General features: G+C 32.2%; 1 protein-coding gene across 4 annotated transcripts; it reads right to left on the bottom strand.

Annotated features, from left to right (window-relative positions):
• Positions 1–826: 826 nt before the first annotated feature.
• On the bottom strand, positions 827–23,740 carry LOC130629385 (uncharacterized). Of its 4 annotated transcripts, XR_008981951.1 has the most exons (12): positions 23,578–23,739; positions 21,403–21,531; positions 21,208–21,288; positions 13,425–13,516; positions 11,977–13,237; positions 11,179–11,447; positions 8,207–10,715; positions 7,526–7,792; positions 7,396–7,427; positions 2,683–3,164; positions 1,664–1,732; positions 827–1,583 (listed from the first exon to the last, which is right to left on the bottom strand). XR_008981951.1 is itself a non-coding variant. In XM_057442545.1 (11 exons), exons 5-11 carry the CDS (start codon positions 13,224–13,226, stop codon positions 1,718–1,720), a joined length of 4,824 nt encoding a protein of 1,607 aa, XP_057298528.1. In that variant the 5' UTR covers positions 13,227–13,237; positions 13,425–13,516; positions 21,208–21,288; positions 21,403–21,531; positions 23,578–23,739; the 3' UTR covers positions 827–1,717. The 4 variants fall into 4 exon arrangements, 3 of the variants coding, with proteins under 3 accessions (XP_057298528.1, XP_057298531.1, XP_057298530.1); XM_057442545.1 differs by having other exon boundaries at positions 827–1,732; XM_057442548.1 differs by lacking the exon at positions 13,425–13,516 and having other exon boundaries at positions 827–1,732; positions 23,578–23,740.
• Positions 23,741–24,354: the final 614 nt, after the last annotated feature.

Below are 24,354 nucleotides of genomic sequence, written 5' to 3'. Positions count from 1 at the left end.
CAGCAAGCGTTTTTGATTCAGAAAGCGTTGATCATAACGACATGTCCTGTGATCGAGGATGGAATTCACGCAAACGGGCTAAGGTTCCGGCAAGCAAAATTAATGCGCAGATCATAAAAGAAGTCCGTAAATTCCTGTATTATAATAAGGGAAGCCCTAGGTGCAACGTAAAAGACGAATGCGTATTGAAATTTGCGCAGAATCTGTGCTGAAATTTGCGCAGGACTCCATTTACTATGATTAAAATTTACCACAGGCTTTTTGACAGCGTTGATCAAAACATCCGATGAAAAGTGTTCATCTTTTATTATACTCGTTTTGAAAAAGTATCTACTCTGTCAACAACCTCGTCTCCAGGGGTTCTTGACTTTTTGAGATGTAGACCGAGCGCTAGCGGCTTTGACTTATCAGGTAACAAATTCTGGGGACGGGGATGGTTCACGCAGCTCGTTGATTCTGACCTGTTGGGAGACTGAAACGAAAGAATGCTTTCTGGTACTACTTCTATTTGTCTTAGACATTAATTATTCACAAGAATGTTTTATGAGTTTTGTGGCAACATTTTCATGGGCTTTCTTTTACCATCTAGGAGATGACGTCAAACTGGGTTTCATCCTACAAAAAAAATTCCATATAATGGCGGCTTTTGACGAGTATCATGTAAACACAAGAAAATGTGTCTTTATATTTGCTTTATTATTTCGAACTTTACTTAATATATGTTAAATTGCTGTTCTTCAGTATAATCAGGATAAGATGAACGTTTTTAAAATGGGAAGAAGTTTTAAAAAAAGGGGAGAAGTACTGGAAATTAAAAACAGGTAAGCAAGTGTAAATGTTTAATATATTATACAATATTTATTAACAGTTCTTTTATACATTAAAAAATGTTATTATAAATAAATAAAAATAATTTTTACAATATAAAAATATTTATATAAAAATATTTATATAAAAATATATATATATTTTTTTCTTATTAATATTATTTTAACCATCTCTATTATAATAGCCGTATTCCGTCTGTCTGTCTCTGCTCGGACCCCCCGCTGAGTTAGAAAATGATGTTACGGAAACACGAATATCAAATGCGATATATTTTTATCCACTTTGTTGCGACGGGTAAATATAAAGGACGGGCGAACCCGTGGATTTTTCCACGGGCAACGACTAGTTCTAAATAATTGTGTCAGTTCTTTCATTTTTTTCTCGACTGCTTGTGTATATTTTGGAAGAGCGAGACAAATAATTATTTTCAAAATACCCACTATACGTGGGTATTCTGTCGTCACGTGACCAGCCAGGGCCTTCAAAATATAAAGGCCTAACAAGACTTGGGGACGAGGTTGAGAAAGTATATCAGTTCACGTTTGTAATAAATAAGATTCACTCTACATTGCACCATGCGGCAAGTTTGAGACAGTTTAAAAAAACACGTGACCTTTGACATGTGTCGCTTCCTGAATGAAATATAAACGAAACAAGGCTTGATAAAAATCGAACAGAAAAATGTTTCAGTACGTTTTACTACAAATATATTTATTACAATATAAATAAAACTAAAAAATGGACTCGTTCCTCATCTAAAAAATAAATAAATTTCATGAAAGAAAGTTAAAAATAGAAATAACAAAAGAGAAATATATCCAATTGTATAAAGTACCGTCTCGCCTCACAAACTGATTGTTGTTTTTCAAAACAAAATCATTTGAAATATTTACTTCGTCCTGTCCTGAAAGATAAAAAGATTTGTTATTTTAAAGTACAGCTACTTAAGTATTAGAACAGCCATCGTCATGGCCATGTCTTCTAAATGAGAGACAATCTGTCAATGTGTTCATAAAATCCTTTTATAACGCGAAATTTGTACAATCGCTGTGCAAAAAATAAAATAATTTCGGATTACGAAAAAAGTTTAACATCGTGGCATTCTTATTTTTGAATGTTTTAAATATCTTTTTAAATATTTTCAGATCTATAATATTTAATTCATGCTAACAATAATAACAATCAATTTCAGAAGATGTAAAATAAAAAACAGTCTGGGTACGAAATTGTATTTTTACTTCTTCTTTTTCTCTTATAAAATTTATTATTTTTAATTTCGTTATAATATATACTTATCTCTTACAGTATCTCCTCTCATTATTTTTACATACATAAAAATTAATGCTGTCAGAATTATTAACAGCTATAATTATTCACTATTTTTTATTAAAAATACTTTCCACTTTGGACTGTCACAATAATCTACTTGACAACCTCAACATTTTATTCTTAAGTATTTTATTTATTTTATCCAATTTGTTATAAAAAAATATTTTTGACATTCAACATTTTATTCTTAAGTTTCTTAAATTTGAATTCATCATATCCTTCAATTTGTTAATTAGTTTACTCCACTCAAATAAAAATCATCCATCCTTTTATTATTGCAAATCATTTCATTCGTTTCTTAACTTTCATTTATCATTATTATTATCAAATTAAAAGAAATAAAAAATTTATTCTTCTTTCTAATTTATTAACTTTTAATTTCTTCGCACCAAAATTTAAAAAAATAAAAACATTCCATACCTAAATATTTATTTAAACATTTATTTAATCCTTATTATTTTTAAATTAAAATAAAATACAAATTTATTCTTCTTTCTAATTTATTAAATCAACTTAATAACTTACTTCGTATTCTTTTATTTTTCGTCTTATTATTTCCCAGTTTTGTTCATTCATCCATCCTCCAGCATAATCATAAGCTGTATATCCAGCTATATCTTCGATCGTCACATCAATATTTTCATGACGCAACAAAACATCAACACATGAGATGTAACCAAGCGCTGCAGCATAATATAATGGTGTGCTGTTGTTAACATTTCCACGGTTGATGTTTGTTACATCATGTCGACATAACATATCTAATATTGTGTGACGATCATATGATGCAGCCCAATGATAACTGTTTTGTTTCCTACTATCTTCCGCCCAAACATCACTCCCATATGAGATGAGTATTTCCACCATTGATGTATTGTCGGTCTTCCGTACTGTCCACATCAATGGTGTGTGTTCATCTTCATCTCTCATGTGAACAATGTTTGGATGAATGGATAGTAATTTTTTCAGTTTCTCGATATCGTTAGATTTAATAATTTCCACGATATCTAAAAATAAAATAATAAATGAATAAAAATTATAAATTTATAAATTAATGAAACATGATAACGAAAAACTTATGACATCACTAAATACTTTTTTTTTATTGTAAAACATTTTATAATGTATTAAACAAAAAAAAGTAATTGTGAAAACACAGAAACAAAAAATATAGTAATAATTTATTTTTATTTAAGTTAATATTAATATGTTGACGTCATCATGTATAGGATAATTTGCATCAGAAGAAAATTGTTTTACTTGTATGAACCACGGAAATGTTTCAGTTAAAGTCGAGACCCTAAAATTTTTCGCCTGTTAAAATAATTTCACATGACATTTTTAATAAAAATCTCGGAAGTAAATATAGCTATTCCTACAATTACTACGATAACATAATGCGTTTTTATAAACCAACCTAGTCTAGCACTTTCGTTCCCAGGGATTTTTTATCTATTTCTTATGCCGGAAAATAACAAAAAGATAAATCTGGGCTAGATCTGGAAACGAGGCTGGATAGTCTGCTTATTTCATGAATCTTCAATTAGCTTTTTAAAACAAAGGAAAAATTTTACCAAATATTAGTATTGTCTAATCTAGCACTCTTGTCCCTAGGAATTTTTTATCTATATGGCATGTGGGAAGACGGCGATGAATCCCTAAAACCGAGGCTGGCTAGTATGCTTATTCCATGACTTTATTTAGTTTCTTACGAACAAAGAAAAAACTTCACTAAATATTAATATTGAACAACGCTTTTTCAGATTGTATGGAGAAAATTGCAAGACAGAGCATAATCTCAAGCACGCAAAAAGAGTTTGTTAGTTTTTTCAGTTTAAATTCTAAAAAAAAATTAAAATTACACAGCTCTTAGTAAATACTCCGTTAATTGTGAACAGACTTCTCATGAATAAAAATAATGTATAATAAAAACTAGCTACTGCTTTTATCAAAATTAAATTTTCTCTCACCTCACACATTTTATCAACATTATTTGCTGAATGAAACATATTCGTTTTGGTTGAGTATGATATAGTGATAAAAATAGAACAAATTGTACTCAATATATTCGATTTCGTCTGCACGAATATTTTAAAGATTGTTTCTCTGACACGCGATCGGTTCTTTATAAGAACAAGTTCTAAAGAACACGAGAGTTAGGTACACAGCTCTTAGTAAATACTCCATTAATTGTAAACGGGTTTCTCATGAATAAAAATAATGTATAATAAAAACTAGCTACTTCTTTTATCAAAATTAAATTTTCTCTCACCTCAAACGACCAGTTTCTATCAACATTATTTCTTGAATGAAACATATTCGTTTTGGTTGAGTATGATATAGTGATAAAAATAGAACGACTGTACTCAATATATTCGATTTCGTCTGCACGAACATTTCAAAGATGTTTCTCTGACACACGATCGATTAAAAACTGTGCGGGTTTCTTTATAAGAACAAAAAAGAGCACGAGCCTTAGATATTGCAAAAATTCAAACTCAACAGCTTTAGGAAAAAGATATTGTTAAAACAAAAAACCAACCGAGTCTAAATTTTACGATGAAATGACTTTTGATTTGCTTATGATTGTTTTTTTCCCGCCGGATGGTTAGTATTAGCAATAATTTTTAAAAAATGTGGAAAACTTGAAAACGAGGTTATTCATTACTATATTGTAACTAAATTGAAAAACAGGCTTTCCCTCTGCAAATTTCTAATGTAATTTTTACAAAATCAAATCACATAGAAACGAGGCTGTAGTCGTTATAAGAGTTTTGCTGTTAATAGTAAGCCATGCGAGTTACAGTGAGAAATCGCATCATATAACATTGACCAACTTTGTACAAAGTGATCAACTTCAGGAAAGCCACTTTGTATGGAACAGTAAAGTGGTACGAGGCATCTTGCTTGAAAAGTATTCAGCAAAATTTAAGTATGGCCGAGAGCCATGTGTTCAAAAACGAAAGGTAAATGTAAATAGTGTTTCCGAACTTGGTGCAAAATTCGGTATATTAAGCCAGCTTTAGAGTATGTGTTGGAGTAAAATTGAATCTATGATGTATATTTACAAAATATGCGCTTTAAATATCAAAATCAACTGCCTAACACTAACTCAGACTCACACGCTACACTATAAATTTGGGGAGTTTGTTCGTTCTAGTCAGAACAAGGAAAGAAAAAATCAGTCTAAATTTTACGACGAAATGATTTGATTTGCTTATGATTGTTTGTTTTTTCTCACCGGGTGGTTACTATTAGCAATATTTTTCAAATGTGGGTAACTTGAAAACAAGGCTTTTCATTACTAACTTGAATAACAGGCTTTTCCCTCTGCAAAGTCCATATAACATAGAGACGAGGCTGTAGTCGTTATAAGAGTTTTACTGTAAATAGTGCGCCAAGCGACTTACAGGGAGGATTCGCATCATACAACATTGTCCAACTTTGCACAAAGTGATCAACTTTCAAATTATTATGCGAAATTTAAGTATGACCGAGAGCTAGCTACGGGTTCAAAAAGAAAAGGCAAAAGGGAATAGTTTTTTTAAACTTGGTGTGAAATTTGGTAAGTCAGCAAGCTTTAGTGTTGTATTGGAGTAAACTTGAAGCTTGAAGGTACATTTACAATATATACGCTTATATTCGTTACAGCCTGAAATGTTCCTTATTATAACATGTACCGGTAAAAGTAGTTTTTATTTTGTTATTCATTTCAAAGATTCATAAAAACATTTGCGATTGATTCTGCTAAAATTTCTTTTTGCCAAATGTATTTCTCTCGGGAGTAGAGAGAAAATTGGTGTTTTAGTCTTGCCGATGTTCTTATTTTGTTTTCTTTTCCTCAGCCTCATTGTTTGTATTGCTAAACGAGTTCGCCAACTAAATATATCTGAGCATGCAAAGTTTTGTTTGTTTTGATTTTGCTTTGAAAAATTCTCTTCCCCGAAAAGTAGAAATATTTTATAAAATATCTTTTAACCAATAAGAAAACTGTTTATTTAGAATTCAAAATAACTATCCGGTTTTTAATACCAGAAAAAGTGCTTACACTCAGAATGTTAAATTGGTCACATGTTTTTTTTGTTTCCCGTGAAAATCAAATAGATATTTCGCTGGTAATTAGCCGCCGAATTCGCTATTCCCAATTCGCTTCGTAAAAATATCCCTTTTGCAGGTAAATGTAGGTCTCAAAAGGACGTTCTCACTTTGCATACACTTGTTGAGCAGTTTATCTTTGCTTCTTTAACTATGCCCAGCAAAGTACGATATAGCCATAAATAATGCGTGGTTTGAATTTAAATTTAAGGGAATTGCTCTACATTTGTTTGCGTCTAAACTTTCGTTTGAGAAAAACTGAATTAGATATCCGAGAAAAAACTTAGCTAACTAGGCTAAACTACACCAGAAATTATGCAAAAAATATGTATTACTTTTAAATTATTAATAATCTATACTAAACAAATGATTTGAATAAATCGAGCAACCACGAGATAGTAATAAAATTAATGGCAATATTTGAACAAAATTTTTTCTATTGACAAAGTTTGAAAACTTTATTAATACCAAGTGAGAAGTTTTGTATCACTTTTATTGACACAACAGCAACATCAGCACACTACATTTTAGCGGAAGTACTTTTGCCTTTGATGTTTTGTCACTCCAAAGCCTCCTTTTAGGATATATATTACCAATGTGCAGAGTAGATTTATTTTTACTTGATAACACTTAGTTTCTCTTAATTAATGTCATATGACCGAGAAACAAAACATTGTCGAAATTTTACAAAAGGAAAACAAAAACGTCTAATAACCTCTTACGTTTTTAGTAAAGATCTGTTTTAAAAGCAACACCAGATGGAAAAAAAATTCTTAAAAGGTTCTAGGACTAAATTTGTTTCAGACAATAGTGTCATTAAATTGACTTTGCGTGTCCCATGGTATAAGTACAGTAATAAATTAAATGTTTAACAAATAATTAGAATAATTTGTTTGTTGTAATATGGGTAACGAAGAAAGCAAATATTTAACTATTCCGCATTCTTTTTGTAACAGGTAAATAACAACATGAACAAGAAAATTTTTTAATAAATGTTAATTTTTTTAAATCACACAATTAGTCAACACTTATTTCTGTCTATTTTGTCAAGCTAATTTTTTTATGCCTATTTTGTGACAAAGAGTGTTGTGGTGATTTTCTAGCTTAAAATTATGCTGATAAAACGATAACTATTTCTCTTACCTTTAAATTGGACACCCATGACGTTTGGAAGTCTAAAAAAATTGAGCACATGTTAATATTCCTGAAGCCTGACATACTTTTTAACACATGGCTATAAAATGTTTTTAATAGAAGTTGAATAAAATCTTACTCGTGACGATAAGACACAGTGCTGTCATCAGATACACCAAGATGATTTTTAGCAACAACACAAAACTTGCACGATTCACCAATTTCCATGTCATCAACGATGTATTGATTGCAAGAAATGTTAGTTGCTAAGTTATTCCAGGTTAAACTTTTACTTTCTTGTCTACTAACGGTGTATTTATTAGCGTGCTGTTGCCATCTCAATATACATGATGTACTTGACAAATATGAGCAAATTATATTGCTCACTTTTCCAGGAGGATAAAGGCTAAAATTATTAATATTGCATTTATATCATATTTTTTAACAAAACTAATGACTTTTACTTAATAAAATAAATTAAAAGATGATCAAAATTTTGTCTAATAATATTTTTTTTTTTTCATGCTTAGCAGCAGGTTAACATTTTTAACATCAGAAAACTCTTACAATGTTTTTATTAAGTACAGAATAGGTCCTGATACATATGTCGTGATTTTTTTGCCTCTCTAGAACAAATTTCACAAAAGAAAGGAGAGAGGATTGCGAATGATCACACTTTGGTCATCTCGTGGGGTTTTTTTTATTTTAATATAACACAACCCTTACCATCCAATTCTTTAATATGAATCACTGAATTTAAATTTTTTAAAGAACTATTCAAAAGAGAATTTGTTCTCTATTGTTTAAAAATTTTACTTACTTTTTCATAACGATCTCATGCGCATTTAGGCGTTCATCCGTTGCCTGAAAACCAACATGTTCCAAATCTTTTATCATTTCTTTGAATTTCCAATATTGTGGTTTAATGTTAAAAACTATTTTATTGTTACTTTTCATAGACTTTTTGAACGGTATTTCCGTATCTTCATCGTTTGAGACTTCTAGATTGTATTCAACCAGATGTTCAGTTAACAGTTTACTGATGATATGACCAGTTGATGATTTTACTGTACCTGATTGGTAAACGTTGGACGTTGAAACAAGGACTAGATTTTGTGTCGCTCTGGACATTGCTTCTAATGTCAAATGTTTTAACTTGCAATCATTGCTTTCAATTATACAGATGCATTCGGCTGCTTCAACTCCACGACTTCCCTCGATAGTAGTGAGCAGGTTATAATTTTGGCTCTGCAAGGGATTTTTAACTATGATATCATCACAATTTAAAACTTTCCAGTCAGTGTACTTGTCGTAGTGAAGAAAATCAATTTTTAACAGTTTTAGTAATCTGTAAAAAATATCCTTTTGAGGGAATGTGTTATATATGAACAAACGTTTAGTGGCATGATGTAAACATACATCTTGTAAAACAAGCGCTAACATCGGTATAAACTCTTTGTCTGTTGTTGGAGTATTTGCCGGATGTATCAATAACGGTTTTGTTCCTTCGATATTATGACCGATTGAATACGCTGTATTAAATTTTAATGAAATGTCAATTCTAACATTACCCGAAAGATCCCCATCTTGTATTGAAGCTGCAACGACATCAATATCAACCGGTGTTTCAAAACTTTCTTCTTCTCCTTTTATTATCGGCGTGACATTGCTACTGGTAGTTTGTCCTTGTTGTTGCGGTGGTGGTGGTGGTTGCTGCTGTCGCTGCTGCTGTTGTTGTTGTTGTCGCCGTTGTGGCTCTTGCTGCTGTTGTGGTTGTTTGGTGGACAATCCTTCTTTTGATTGCTGATCGGGAAGCTTCATTGTTACCTTGTTTTGTTCTACTTCATTTTCAAAAGCCTTTAAAAACTGAAAGATTATCCGTGTTGTTCTCATTGCTCTGTTCAGTTTTAAAACTTTCATTCCTGTTTCTTCATACTTGTACTTGTCATGTATTGTGACTCTTTGGTGTGAAATTAATGTTCTATGTTTCTCAATGGATTGTGGGAAAAAGATGATGAAAGAGTTATTTAATTTGTCTTCAGTTTCCAGATAGTGTTTAAGCAAAGATGATTCTTCCTTGTTAAATAACTCTCCATTTAATTCATCAATTATTAGATGCAGGTTTTGGTCAACATGTTTCTTAACCAATGACTCTAATAACTGGTATGGTGTTGGCACTTCATTCATTTTCAAATCCTTAGCTAACTCGACATTATCCTTTACAACAACTTCGACAGCGGCTTTGAAATTAAATCTTTTAGTATGATTGACAATATCCCGTTTAAGCAATGTGTTGCCGTCCCAAATAACGTAGTATATGACTGATCTATTCTCAGAGCGCTCGTAAGCTATTTCCAAATGTGCTAAAGCTAGCACTGTCTTACCACTGCCTAGAGGACCGATTATAATTTTTTTTAAAGAGTTGTTGTATAAATGACGGAGTTGCTGTGGAGAAAGTATTAACGAGCTTATTTGTTCGTGGACGTTTTTACTGAGTGAAGGAACAGAATAGAGTGCTTTTCTTGTAGCCATAAAACACATGACTTTACCAACCATGTTGATATACCGTTCCTTGTTGTCCTGAACATTATTTTGTACTTGTGAGCTTTGCAAAATATTTGAAAAGAACTTCGTCATACTTCTATCCTCAGCCAAAGTTTTTTTGGAGAGTAAGTTGCAGTCTACACAAAGGTGGATATTTTCGATATCTTTGAAATGTGGTGCAGCTACAACATTAACCATTGTCAGGTGACCATTTTTAAGATATTTTTTAGTGATGATAGATAGCTCCTTCAAGTCTTCTTCGCCCGCTTTGACTTCATCTTGTATTCTTACTGCGTCGGTTGTTTCTGTGTATCTAATGTTGACGATATAATTTGGCAACACAAGTAGAATTCTTTTGTTATCAGTAATTGTGCTTTCCAAACTCAAAGAAAATTCTTTATCCAGTTTTAGAAATCGAATATGTTCCTTTGTGTTATAATGAGTAAATATTGTAAACAAACGAGGTTGTAATTCGATTATAACATACTTTATCTTTTGTGCAAATAAGGAATGTGTGACTTTTGGCATTGGGGGTGGAATTTGGAGTGGTTCTTCCATGCATTCTTCATTCACGGTGAAATAACGTTGGATGTATTCCTTTCCAAGTGCTTCGTACTCCTTAGGCTCCATTGTTTGTAGACTACCTCCACATATAAATTCAATATCTTCTTCTTCTATTTTTGCTTTTACAATGCATTTTATATGTTCAGATATTCTTCCACTGTTGTGGGTTCTAACATCAAAATAGCTGGTTGTACACATATGTGCTCGGACCAGTGCAATATCTAATTAAAAAAATTATTTTACTTTGCAACATTTCTACTCAACCAATTTTAATCTAAAGTGCTGTACAAAACAACGCGCTAGAGACGTTAAATTTTTTGTGTAGAATACTAAACGTTATTATTCAAGAATCTTTGCAATAATTTTTATATATTTTTGCGTTCTCATAGCCAAAGTAAAACTTTTGTCGAGGTAAATGGCTTGCATCGTTGAAATGATTGCTATTCTAACAAAATCTTGACAATGTTTTTTTTTATGGTTCGAATAATATTTTAAATAAACCCTTAAGATTAAATTTGTTCTACTTGTAAATATAGCTTTCCCAACTTGTTTAATTGTGCTCTGCCCCCATGCACAGCTACATTAGTAAGTAATGTATTTTTTTGTTCTGTTTTGTTTTTATTGTTCCAACTCCTTATTCATTTTTTCCGTACTAGATAGAATACATTATCTAAATTTACTCACTTTTAATTGGAATCAAATGAGTTTTACTTTCACTGTCAACTAACGTAACTGATAACCCATTAATAGATTCGGCAATGTGATTGTAAATAATCAGGATTAGTTTCCCTTCTTCTTCTTCCACAATGTAATCGTTGTCGACATGAAGTTCTTTTGATTGTATCGCAAAATTTTCAGTAATGATGACTTGTACACTTTTCATAGACCAGTGGGAGCAGCCATCCTCAAATTGTATTAGAAAATCTCCTCGGAAATTTTTTAATAGTATATAACTAAAATAAACATTTAAATATAAATTAGAATAATAAGTAACTGTATGAAATATTGTCCTAAAAAACGATAAAATCTTATTTTTTGAAAGAAAGGTATCTTCTTTCTAGGCCGTTTTAAGTGACAAGTTTTTGAACGACACGATGACAACAAAGGACTTTACTGTTCCCATTCCGTCTTTCAATCATAATCGTTTTGAATGTTCCTAACTCCGTTTTGGTTTTTTTTTACATCAACTTGAATATAAATAGTTCATTCTTTAAGTTATTTAGATTTTACTTAATGTTGTCTTTGTTTTTATTTACTTTACATTTTTGTATTTCAATCAGTGCTGTCATAATTTCAATCTGATGTACTCTTATTGCTGATGACTCTCCTATGCATTGAAATCATTACAGAAAAGTGATTTAGTTACACCAAGATAAAGTGGAATTTAATTGAATGAAAATTTTACTTTACCATATTTGTCTTTTATGTTAAGTTGACAGAATCAATTTAATAATAGAACAATATAGAAAAAGAATTACACACCTGGGTTGTTCTTTTATAGTTTCTTCCAACTGAGAACTCTTCTGATCACATGATGATGAAGAATTAGTTTGCTTTACTATTTCCACTTCGGCTGCTAATCGCTTATAATTCTCTTTATTCTCTTTAATACCATCTTTGTTTTGCTGAATATTGTCTTTATTTGCTTTGATGTCATCTTGATTTTGTTTAATACCATCTTCGTTTTGATGAATATTGTCTTTATTTGCTTTGATGTCATCTTGATTTTGTTTAATACCATCTTCGTTTTGATGAATATTGTCTTTATTTGCTTTGATGTCATCTTGATATTGTGTAATACCATCTTCGTTTTGCTGAATACTGTCTTTATTTGCTTTGATGTCATCTTGATTTTGTTTAATACCATCTTCGTTTTGATGAATACTGTCTTTATTTGCTTTGATGTCATCTTGATTTTGTTTAATACCATCTTCGTTTTGCTGAATATTGTCTTTATTTGCTTTGATGTCATCTTGATTTTGTTTAATACCATCTTCGTTTCGCTGAATACTGTCTTTATTTGCTTCGATGTCATCTTGATTTTGTTTAATACCATCTTCGTTTTGATGAATACTGTCTTTATTTGCTTTGATGTCATCTTGATTTTGTTTTATATTGTCTTGGTTTTTGTTAACATTGAAATTTAAAATTTCAGTAACTGCTTTCATAATTTCAATCTTAAATAAGTCCAAGTCTTTTAAACAACCAGACTTCAAATCTCTAATTTTCGTTATGTCATATCCGAGTCTTCTTAATATACCTTCTATGGCGTTCCACAACCGATTATATTGTGCTGAAGTCATTGCTCTTCCATGCATAACAATATTTCGCTCATTTCTGATTCGAATGATGTCAGCACCGACACTGAAATCATTTGGTTGCGGTGTTCTGGTCCTCCATCCACCAATTGGTGCTTGTATACCGTGACAACAATTAATTAGAACGTCACATAAAATAGTGATGTCAAACAATCCCGAATCTGTTTCCTTATCTTGTGGAAAAACGATTTCCAGCTGATCTCTTTTCAAATGGTTTAAATGTTTCTTATATTGTTTTAATGACAGATATAATTGTTTCTTATCCCTTGGCATGTTGCCACGGGCAGGATCATGTAAAATTTCACGTAAGTGGTCACAACATTCATTGAGAAGCGTGACCAATTTAATTTGATATTCATTGTTTGCAATCAATGCATGGTGAGAAGATCCTGTTGGAGGTACTGCCGTTGCCATGACTATAATATCTATAAGATAATTTCAATTTCAATTCAAGAAATATCAATAAAAGTTTTTCATACTGTTTATCAACAAAATTACTAGAAGTTCATGGAAATTCGCCTATCGCAACAAAGTCGATAGAGATACATTGCATTTGTTATTTTGTGTCCTGTAGCAACATTAGATCAATTAATTAAAAGAACAAAAACACACCCGCGTTGACGTTCTTTCTTCAAAAATGCTCTTAACAGAACGTTTCTTCTGTTTCTACATATAATGTTTATTAGTGCGTTTGTTCGTTGTTTCTACGAAAAAAATCATAGTTTTAATACTACTCACTTAGTTATTCAGTATATAGGTTGTAATACACCGATAAACAATTTGCAAAATGGCTATTTTTAATTTTACCGTATTGCTTTATTTGTTTGTGAGATCTGAAATGTGAGATCACATTTTTTTACTTTCTCTTACAATAATATTAGAGAAAGGGAGACTATTTAACGAATTCTTTACAATTTAAGACTTCACAGGTCCTAATTTGTTTTTAAGATATAATTTTGCGGGTTAAAGTTTTGTATAACTGATTTTTGATTGGTTTGAAAAAACAAAAGATAAGATTGGAATTTGAAGTACGTTTTCGAATTTTGCTCCACTCTACCCCTCTTTACTTCTTCAGTCTGAATGGAAACACTCCAGCTTGTGCTTTAACACCCATGTGTTACCACAGTCTATTTACGCAACGCTATCAGTAAGGAAAACAGCCCAAGGCTTTTAAAAATATACATAAACTTAAATTCCGACATAGTGCGAGTATAATAAGACATTTGGCTATCAAGCAGGCCAGTCAACTGATCATGCAATCATTCAGTTAAGTCAAGAAATATTTCAAACCTTATTGATCTCAGCACAGCATTCGATACAGTTTGTCATAAAATTCTATTATTATGGCATCATAATCATTATCATCATCATTCTCGGCTTAACGTCTGTTTTCCATGCTAGCATGGGTTGGACGGGGTATATTAATGACCCTCTTCCAATCTGATCTAGACTGTGTTAGATCTAAACTCAACTTCCTCTCTATCAAGTCTGTCCTTATAACCTCCTGCCAAGTCTTTCTCGGTCTGCCTCTGGGCTTTGCCCCAGGAACTATCAAGTCTCTACACTTTCTTACCCAATTATCCTCCTCCATTCTTTCCAAGTGCCCCAGCCAATTTAATCTTCTTATCTAGATAACATCTTTAAATACATGATTAATATATTTGGTGTTATATTGAATCGCCGGTGGTTCTTGGATTTTTCCACGGAATGCCAACAAGTGTAATTAACAACAGCCATATTCTGCGTGCATGTCGCAAAAAACATATCGTGTTACGGGCACACAAAGTAACGTGTAACTTAAAGACGGGACACCTCGTGTGTTTTTTATGGGTTAACGACTAGTCTATATTAGGATACTCACTGTGTCAAATGGTAGCTGCAAATGGTGACGGGAATATTTTCGTGGATATTCCTGGCAGATGAATTCTTGTGAATTTTTTCACGGGATAACGACTAGTTTGTAGTAATAAGCACACTTCGAGAGAACTAATTTACTTATTTAATCCTTTATCATAATATGGTGACAGTGTATAAGAAGAATGGGTTGTTTTCATTTTCTTTTGAAGCCGCTAAAACCGTTATGTATAATTTGTTAACTTTATCGACGTTACGTCAAGACGTTAAAGCCTTTTAGACTGCCGTCAATCCGTTATAAAATTAGCGAAGCCATTGCATTGCACTTTTGAGTGTGAGGCTAAAAAAGGGAAATCTTTTAGACGCAACTGGCATCAGCTGCTCCACCCTAGGTAACTGGGGATTACCTACATTTAAAACTTGATTAATTAACCAGCGCTGTTATCGACAAAAAGCAGACATCTCTGTTCACTTTCCCTTTTTTATCACGTCCAACACAAAATTTGATGAAAATTCAAAAGGTGTCTAATAAAAATTCGAAAAATAAATAAAACTACAATAATACTATTTAATAGTTATTATACTGTTCGCATTTCGTGTTTCCGCAACACGACTTTTTTTCTCGCGTGCAAGCAGACAAATAGAATACGGCTTTTATTAAAGAGATCAAAGAATGTTGACATAAATGTCTGTGGTCTGGTGAGTACTCTTTACAGATGACGCATGTGATTAAAATAAACCTTCGCAAGTAAACCACATAAATATTTGTGATAAAAAAAACTTATAGACAGTTAACCTGAAATAGCTGACTGGTAAATGATAAAAATGATCATAAAGCAAAATAAATTCAAAACTAGACTTATTTAACCCTATTCAATCCGGGGTTTTTCGAACATACTATGACCGGGGGGGGGGGGGGGGGGCGGATTCCGCCCCACCCTCAATAACTTTTCATAAGATTGTTCAAATTGAATCAAACTTGGCACACTTATAGTACGTCATAAAAGGAACAAAATGGTGGCAAAAATTTTTTGCTTGCGTCAGCACATTTTCTGTGACGTCATCAGAGGCTTGCAAATTGTTAAAAATGCCACTATCTGCTTAAAATATAATTACTTTTGTTCTAGAGCGAATTTTTACATTCTGTTTGAAGTTTCTGAAAGCTAAATAAAATTTTTTTAACATATCTTCCGGTTTTTACATGGATCGAATAAAAAATAGCCAAAAATTGCCCGACAATCCGTTTTTTCTGGATTTTCGGGTAAAATCCGACAAAATCGGGAAATCGGAATAGTCACGTGTCAAAATTATTCGAAATGATTCTTCTTGATGAAAAAAAGTAGTGTTGCAAGTTTCAAGTTCTAAGGATAATCCTAACAGGAGTTATTATATTTTCCCCATTATAAGGAATTCATAGAGATTTTAGGGGTAGTTTCGAGTAATGGCCAATATCAAAGCCTCTGAAAGGTATGGGACCTAACAATTTAGCATGCAGGTGTCTAATAGATAAATGGTGACACTCAGTAAGTATCATAGCCATATAAGAAAGCAATCAGGAGTTATTAAAAAAAATTTGTCAAGGGGGGGCGGAATCCGCCCCCCCCCCAGACCGAATAGGGTTAAACCGAAGTTGCGCAAAATTTCTCAAAAAGGTTTTTACGCGTTATAAAGGTACTGCCCGGTAAAAAATCAAAACTTGATATTAGTTACATGGAAAAGTAAATAAAAAAGTATTTAAATACAACCAAAATTGTCTTTCATAAAGGTGGGTTTCCATTAGAGCGAATCTTCCTATAGCTCTAAAATTACACAAAATTTTAGTGCGACAGGAGTTCTACGCTGTAAATGAGTTTCAAATTATTATTCAAATTATTATTTGTGCGAAATTTTCTTATGTGAACACACGCATTTCAAGATGGCAGACAGTTCAGAAAAAAGAAGAAGCTGTGGCCTTAATAGTAAAAAAAAGAGACGAAGAAAATCGCCATTTTCTCGTGTTCGTCAAATTTATAGAGAAAGAGAATTGAAATTGCACAATCAGGGCAATAGTTGTCATCTTGGCCAAACTTGGTGATTTTGTTGTAGGGTCATTCTTGTTATTTAAATAATTTCAACCGCCGCCTCCGAATAAGAATCAATATCCTCCTCATCCTCCGGAGCCGTTATATTTGATTTTGTGTCTCTAATTTGAATACTTATCAAGCCAAGACAAAAAACAGTATTCCTTTAAAATTTGACACACGATTCAACGTCAGCCAAACCTGATCCCGATGCAAATTTCCTTCTTAGGTTATTCCTTTCCTTGCTGTATCTTTTTTTAAGTTGTCCCATCTTCGAAAAGCTTAGCCTTAAAACACTTGAATTTAAAAACATTTTTTCTAATTAAGTAATAGAAGAAGCTGAATACGCTCAAGATTTAACAGCGCAAAAATATAGCGCATTGAACTGACGAAAAAGGATAAACTTTACCCTCTTCGCATCCTAATTCATCCTTAACTTTCCTCCAAGCATTTGCCACTCGATCTTTTTTCTCGATACTCCTTTGCAACTTTTGTCGTATAGACATAATAAAATTTCAAACAGCCTCTGCTAAGTACTCATCTTTTCTTTAAGTTGCACCTATTTGTTTTTCCCATTTAATAAAAACTTGTTTTACAACACTGCTCGCTTCATAACACAAACTATTTCTTGTGCTCAACACGTGTAAGCATGTGCTGAAGTTACACTTCAATAGAATCTATTTAATTTCTTTAAAAGGACATTCGATATTTCGTTGAAGTTGCACTTTCGGGCGAAAACTCAGAGCGATAAATATTAAAACTTTGTGATAATTGTCGCTCTAACTATCGCACTGAAATTGGGCGATAAGAGCAAAAAAATTGTCGCTCTGGAATTTCCACCAGTGCGAAAAAAAATCAATGGGTCAAAAAAGCCAGAGCGATAAGAGAACTCGCACTGATGGAAATCCAGCTTAAGTTTAAACTGAATTTGTTTACTTGACCATGCCATTCTCAATCCTCATCTTTACTGAACTTCGAAAGCGAAAAAGGACTGGGTAAAAACATTAATATGCGCAATTTATGCAATGACGTATTCATTGATTTACCCCGTGTAGAGATTGGCGCATGCAGTTAGAGAAATAACGAAAAAATGTTAATGATATTTCCAATAGAATTTTTTTACAATTATCAATCATGTTCACAAACAGAAATGTAAACACAATTGAATTTCAGTTTGAGCCAGAACGACTCAATAACAAACAACAAATTCCCTCTTATAATGACAATGAAGCAGACACACCAGATCAGTGAGTGGTGCCTATGTGCAAAAGTGCGAAAGGATGCCTATAGCTGTTGACTGTTTATGCTGTAACGAGGTGGACACTATAAATTACTTCCAGCTACGCTACCTATAAAATTTGACCTCACATTTTTCTTTTGGTTGTATTATAAATGAGCGCCTGGGTATAAGGTTTCTGTTGTGTTTTTGATAAGAAATGTATAACAGAGCACGAAGATTTCAACGCTGTTGTGATTTTAAACAACACTTTGTGGACAGCGATAGTCGCTCTTCACAATCAGGAAAGCCGTAGACTTAAAAAAAGGACGAAGTTTCTAATAAATAGGTCGCAAGCACTCTTGCTTCCAATCTTTTTTGAAGATGATATTTTTAGATCTTATCGATATGCGGCATACCGCCAATTTTATTGGTTTGTTCATAACCACTTGGGAAAAGGTGTTCGTCGGGTGATACAATCTTGTGTCGTGTCTAGGATACGTAGAGAATATCCAGGTCCGAATGGGGGTGTATACTGGCTTCAAAGAAAGTGAATAAATACCTGAAATTGATTTTTCTCACACAAATTAAGTTGACGACGAGAATAATTGATTGTAAATTAAAAGTAACAGGCTTTTTCAGAAGATGCCATGGCACACGCGTAAAACACGTGCGATGGCAACCTTCGAAATAATTTTTTGGAGACTCGTCAGACAAAATGCCCGCCACATTTCCAGTTTGTTCGGAGATGTCCTTAGCTCGTTTAGAACGTTCATCGGACAAAACGTCGATAGATTTCCGTCTTGGTCAAACACTTTTCATCCATTAGCAAGCCTATTCATAGCCAACCTGACCATCCTAGCTAATTCACCGACTCCTGACTTAGTTAAAAGAACTACGTAGACATGAATCTCTTTTGCCTGACCCCTTCGTCGTTGGTAACCAGGTCTTACACAAGAAATCCAGCCATGCGGTTCTTAACTAATGCGGAGGTGAACGCCGACGAAGCACGGATGAATCAAGTCTGCAAAACTGCACTTACAGGCGGAACAGACATTTTATCATGGATTTAATTGTAGATAATTTCTTCATTTGACAAAACAATTGAAAACCATAGCAAGTCCGAATTTACCGGATTTTTTTCTTCATGCCCCAAGTGTTATTTAAACAATATAAATTGGCAAATGTGAAATGTTGCTACGGCTATTTTTTTAATTAAAAACAACACATCTACTTTGCTTGTTACAGACAGACTAGAACTAGCGTAGTAATGTACTAATTTTTAAACCCGTGGAAGAAACAACGTGCAGAAATTTTTTTTAATTTGTTGTTTCTTATCATAAAAGGTTTGTTAATTCAATGAAAAAGATTTAAACAAAATAGGCAACGTGAATATGTCCCAACATAAATTTGTGACAAAGTATTTACATTCATTGTAGTTACACAACCCGCCAGTAAGATTAAATTGGCAGACAATGAAATTCCTAGCAAGTGAAATGACTTTAATTTTGTAACGTGATTTGTTCTAACCAATCAAGAATGTAAATGGATGTTTTTAGGGGGATGCTTTTTATAGTCGCTTTTGTAGAAGAAATATTCTTACATACAAAAATAACATGCAATTATATATTATTAATGATTATATCTAATTACAAATAAGGTCGTTCTGCATAGACATAATTACAAACTTAAATTTATGGAATATATAGCTTCATCCACGACTAATCTATATTATTAATACCCGTCTACGTCTGTCTGTTACGCAAAATAGACTGGACTAGCTTTAAATAGTCTCTTCACCGAAGAAGGTTTCAGTAAACAATAAAAAGTGATGTCAGAAAGATACAAGATGCCCTGGGGACGAGGTTGCTCCTAGTCAGGAGGTTAGGAAGTCGAACTGGCTTAACTTACATAAAGGCTGAAATGCACGATTGTATTTTAATATCTTTTATTTATTTCCATATTAACATTTGACGTCAATAAATCAATACACGTCCATTTTTATTTAATTACTCTCATTCTCCTATCGCTATCACTTTCGTCTACCTCACATGATATGTCCAAAGTTCATATCGCTCTACTTTTGTAAACAACAAAATCCATGGTTTTAATTAAATCCATGGTTATAATTATCTTCTTTACTGTAATGCTCTGGATAAACGCTCGCTACGTTTACTTAAATTCTTTCTCAATTTATTGTTTTGTCCTTTCAGTATTTTCTTTTAATAAACGCTCATCTAATAAGACCACCGCCTTTTTCTTTAAAGAGCTGTTTCAAACTCGTCCCAGCGCCTTTTGTCTGTTCATTAAAAAAAAGACACAAAAGGCGCTGGGGACGAGTTTGGGGCTGTTTAATAATGATATTCATGAAGCCCACTTTAAACATAGGAATGAAGGAAGGAATAAGATATGATAAATGCTGCACTAGCTTTTAATATAATGATAGAGATAAATTAAAATTGTAAAATTTTATCAAAAGTTTCTTTCTTAAACCTTCATCTCCAGTTCTAAATTGGACGCCCCTAAAGATACACACCCGGGCGTTTTTAAAGCATTGTAGTATATGTATTGAATTCCTTTATATTAGTACTAAAAGTATTAGTACTAAATATTACTACTTAATACGTCGTCGAAGGAGAGATATTATTACAAAGGAATGCAAATATTTTCAAGTATTTATTTATTTAGTTGCACGCATCTTGTCATGAGAAGAACATGGCTCATCATTTTTTACTTGTTAACAGTCTTGCCAAGTTCTATACTTCACCAAAGTTTTTGTCATCAACTCAATTTTTCTTGAACATTTAAGGTTACATCATTAACATTTTCCAAATTTTATCTGGCAATATATATTTACTAGGTATTGCTGTTAACCTCGCTCCAAGGCCTCTAATTGCTGTCCCAGACTTTGGGAAGAAGTAAATTGTCGGATGAGGTTGGTTTTACTGAAAAGGGTTTGTTTGATAAGAAACATGTTTATAAGAAAGTCATATGTGAGTCTTCGTATTAAAAAATTAAGAAACATTTGCTACTAGATTGCTAAATGAAACTAAAGGTTAAAAACAACCTGAGTCAGACTGGAAATTCTTACATCAACATTCTATCTGTTATATAGATTACAAAAATGCAAGTAAACAAACATAATGCAACATGGGAAAAAATAAAAAGACAGGAAGATAAGGAAAGATGAAAACAAACAGCATTATAAAATTGAAAGTATCACCACAATAATATTTAAAAAAGATGAAGAAGTGACTAAACTTACCCGTGTAACGTGATTTTTTGTAAATATATATGTAATTATATTTTCCGTTCTGAGATTCTTTCAACGTTTAATGTTGTTCAACTAAAAAAACCAAAAATCATCTTTGAAGAACCAAGGAGACTAAATATCGATAATATCAGTCAATGATATTATAAACATAATTATCAAAAAAGATGGAGAACTGACTAAACTCACCCGTGAAACAGATTTCATATATAAATATTTGTATCTAAATATATATTTATCTTTTTTTAAAAATTGTGCTGACGTTAAAAGCTGTTGAACTTTCTTCGCTGAAATCTAAAAGTTTATGACAAACCAACCCTAAAATATAATATGTTGTCTTATTGGTAATCGTCATGCAACATTGATTACATATATACTTATTCTTTTGTTCAAAATAAAACAAATTATTTATATAGTCATGGTGTAATACAAAGAGTATTGTAATTATATTAACCAATCATATTTCTTTTCGTGTTTACGTAAGTGTTTTTTCTCTCTCTAAACGACGCAAATGTAATCACATGACTACTTAGTTGCTTAGAGCTTTCACAAGAAACTCTTTCTTATTGTGTTCTTTAATTAGGTCATAACACACTTTGACTGTGTGTTACAAGATGTTTTGATCGTTGCGTTAACGGTAGAATCAGAAATATTCTCTCTTTGTTTGTGTAAAAACTAATATCGGTAGAGAACGATCTTGTAGGTGTTTTTCAAGTAGTAGAGCAAAGCGGATCTTTCTGTCGCGATGTAACGTTACGCACACACTTTGTTCGATGAATGTCCCGGGACAATACTGATGCAATGTGAACGAGTGAAAACACGGCTTATCGGCACCCTCGTGGTTTTTATTCCATAAAATAACTTTGCAAGTAATTGATTGTAGTATACGTTCTCATTATATAGTAGACATTTAATAAATGATTTAGGCAGTAAACAACTTTTTGATTTTATTAAAATACTGCGCTTAAACTTAAACTTTTGCAGTTTTGTGAATAAATTATTCGTAAATTGAAATAACCGGATATGATTGGCTTTGTGCACCGATTACAGTATTTTTGATCTGATTAATTTCTGAAGTACATACCGAATTTGCAACTTCATAGTGATGTAATTATATTATAACAAATACATAATTAGCAACGACATCATGTGCTATATACCGTTGTTAACAAACTAAATAATTTCTAGAATCGGATCTTATTTTATCAGTAAAAATAAGGATTAATATTCCACATGTTTTGTCAACTTTTGTCCGGCTCATTTTTATCGGTACTTTTTTATATGATCAGTTAACTATACTCTAGCTTTTCTAAAAAGCTTATTATTCCAGCTTTATAAATATTTTGAAACTCTTTGTTAAACCTTTTGCATGCAATGCTTACCAACATATATTCAGTATTTTGTCCGTCCAAATTTTACTACACAGCGATGTTTCAGAGCCAGACTTTCACAGAATAAAGAAATTCCAATTAAAGGAGATTTTAGAACTTGATTAATTTTTCGCTGAAAACAATTGGTCGAGCACTTCGCGCACTGATTCTTTTGAAATTAAAAGCAACAGAAAATTCAATACATTTGAAGCATACATAAAATAGTTATTTCTCCTTCTGCCTTTCTTCCTCCAAGATTGTAACAACAATTTGTTGAGAAACATTGCTGGATAAAAATGTTTGTTTTGACGAGCGTAATTATATTATATTTCCTGTTTCTAGAACTTGTTTGAGGGAACCATAGAATCTGTTGTTTATTGTTACGGCCGCAATTTGCAATAACTAATCCAATGTATTGAAAGTTCAAAGTAAACAAATATTTAGAATACTTAGTGGTATTTTATTAATTAATGATACTTTTATTGGTTGATATTATAACAACCAAGGTGTGTAATGCATATAGGGGAAGATTAAACCGCCCTCTTGTAAAAAAATATTTTACTGCAGATTAAAAGTCATTTTCATAATGCCAATGCGGGTTTTACAGTATGTGAAGGTAATCGGGTAGACGTACTAATTTTTCGTTAAATTTTTTTTTTTTTAATTCAAAAGAAATGTTTCGCTTAAACAAAACAATTCACACATAATACACATTTGGATATACTATATAGTCGAGAACACATATTCATAAATATTATGGCGTCATACGTAAGAGACTGCGTGATTACCGGGCGAGTTACTTTATATGTTGTTTCATTAGAACGCACAAAATTTAATTATTGATTCATTCAATTACATAATTCACGGTGGGAATAGTAGTGTAAACCTCTAATTATATCTGGACGCATTTTGACGTACTTTCAAATTTCGCTGCATAATGGGGAAAAATACAAAACAAAAAACAGTAAAATGAATAACAACTTATAATACTTACTTTGCCTTCTTTTTCTGCTTCCTATCTCAACCAAAACCTTTTCCTTAATGGTCGCCTAAACCTTACTACTAGATATTAAACACCTTTAATACGGACATGATTTTTAACAATACGTCTTTTAAAATAGAATAGGACACGCATTATTGACATAAACAATTCTGAGTAAATTGATTAGTTCTCTTATGTATAAGTTATTTATGAAGTAAATCTTATTAAAAACCATCAAAAACAGTTTTTTTAAGCACTTCGGTACCACATATATAGTTAGTTCATTTTATTTTTTATACTTTTTTAAATAATTTGTGGTGAATTATTGAGTGTTTTTTTGGTGAATATTTTTTGTTTGTTCAAGCATTGTTCGGTTCTTTGTGGGTTTTTTCAGGCAAATACCTATTTTTTTTCAAAACGCATAACTCGCCAGAAAACACCCGCACTTTTAACGGTGTATGCGGCTTATCGGCACCCTCGTGGTTTCTATTCCATAAAATAACTTTGCAAAAATGCAAGTAAACAAAGTGGAAATTTTTCCCGGTTGAATTAGCTAAAACGTCCTAATTTCGTGATTTACGTCTTAATTCTGTGATGTACTTTTTTTCCAATGTCAAATATGCTAGGCTCTACATATACATACTAAATAATATAAAAGCTCCTACGCAGCCTATTTCTCTTCGATTTGAAAAATCTCAACAACCTAACAAATGCAAAATCCTGGACTTCATTGGGGATAAATTTGTGATGTAACCAATGATGTTGTTGTCTATAAATAAGTGAAACCTT

The sequence above is a fragment of the Hydractinia symbiolongicarpus genome, chromosome 2 (assembly GCF_029227915.1).
Source record: "Hydractinia symbiolongicarpus strain clone_291-10 chromosome 2, HSymV2.1, whole genome shotgun sequence".
Classification (NCBI taxonomy): Eukaryota; Metazoa; Cnidaria; class Hydrozoa; order Anthoathecata; family Hydractiniidae; genus Hydractinia; species Hydractinia symbiolongicarpus.
Note: the sequence above shows the minus strand (reverse complement) of the source record. Positions and strands in the feature narration are given on the sequence as shown.

Coding starts and splice junctions, on each gene's coding strand:
- LOC130629385 (XM_057442548.1), bottom strand. CDS start 13,226: ATGGCAACGGCAGTACCTCCAACAGGATCTTCTCACCATGCATTGATT. Junction 10,716..11,178: donor TCATTTGATTCCAATTAAAA/GTGAGTAAATTT, acceptor TTTTTTAATTAG/ATATTGCACTGGTCCGAGCA. Junction 7,428..7,525: donor ACTGTGTCTTATCGTCACGA/GTAAGATTTTAT, acceptor CAATTTTTTTAG/ACTTCCAAACGTCATGGGTG.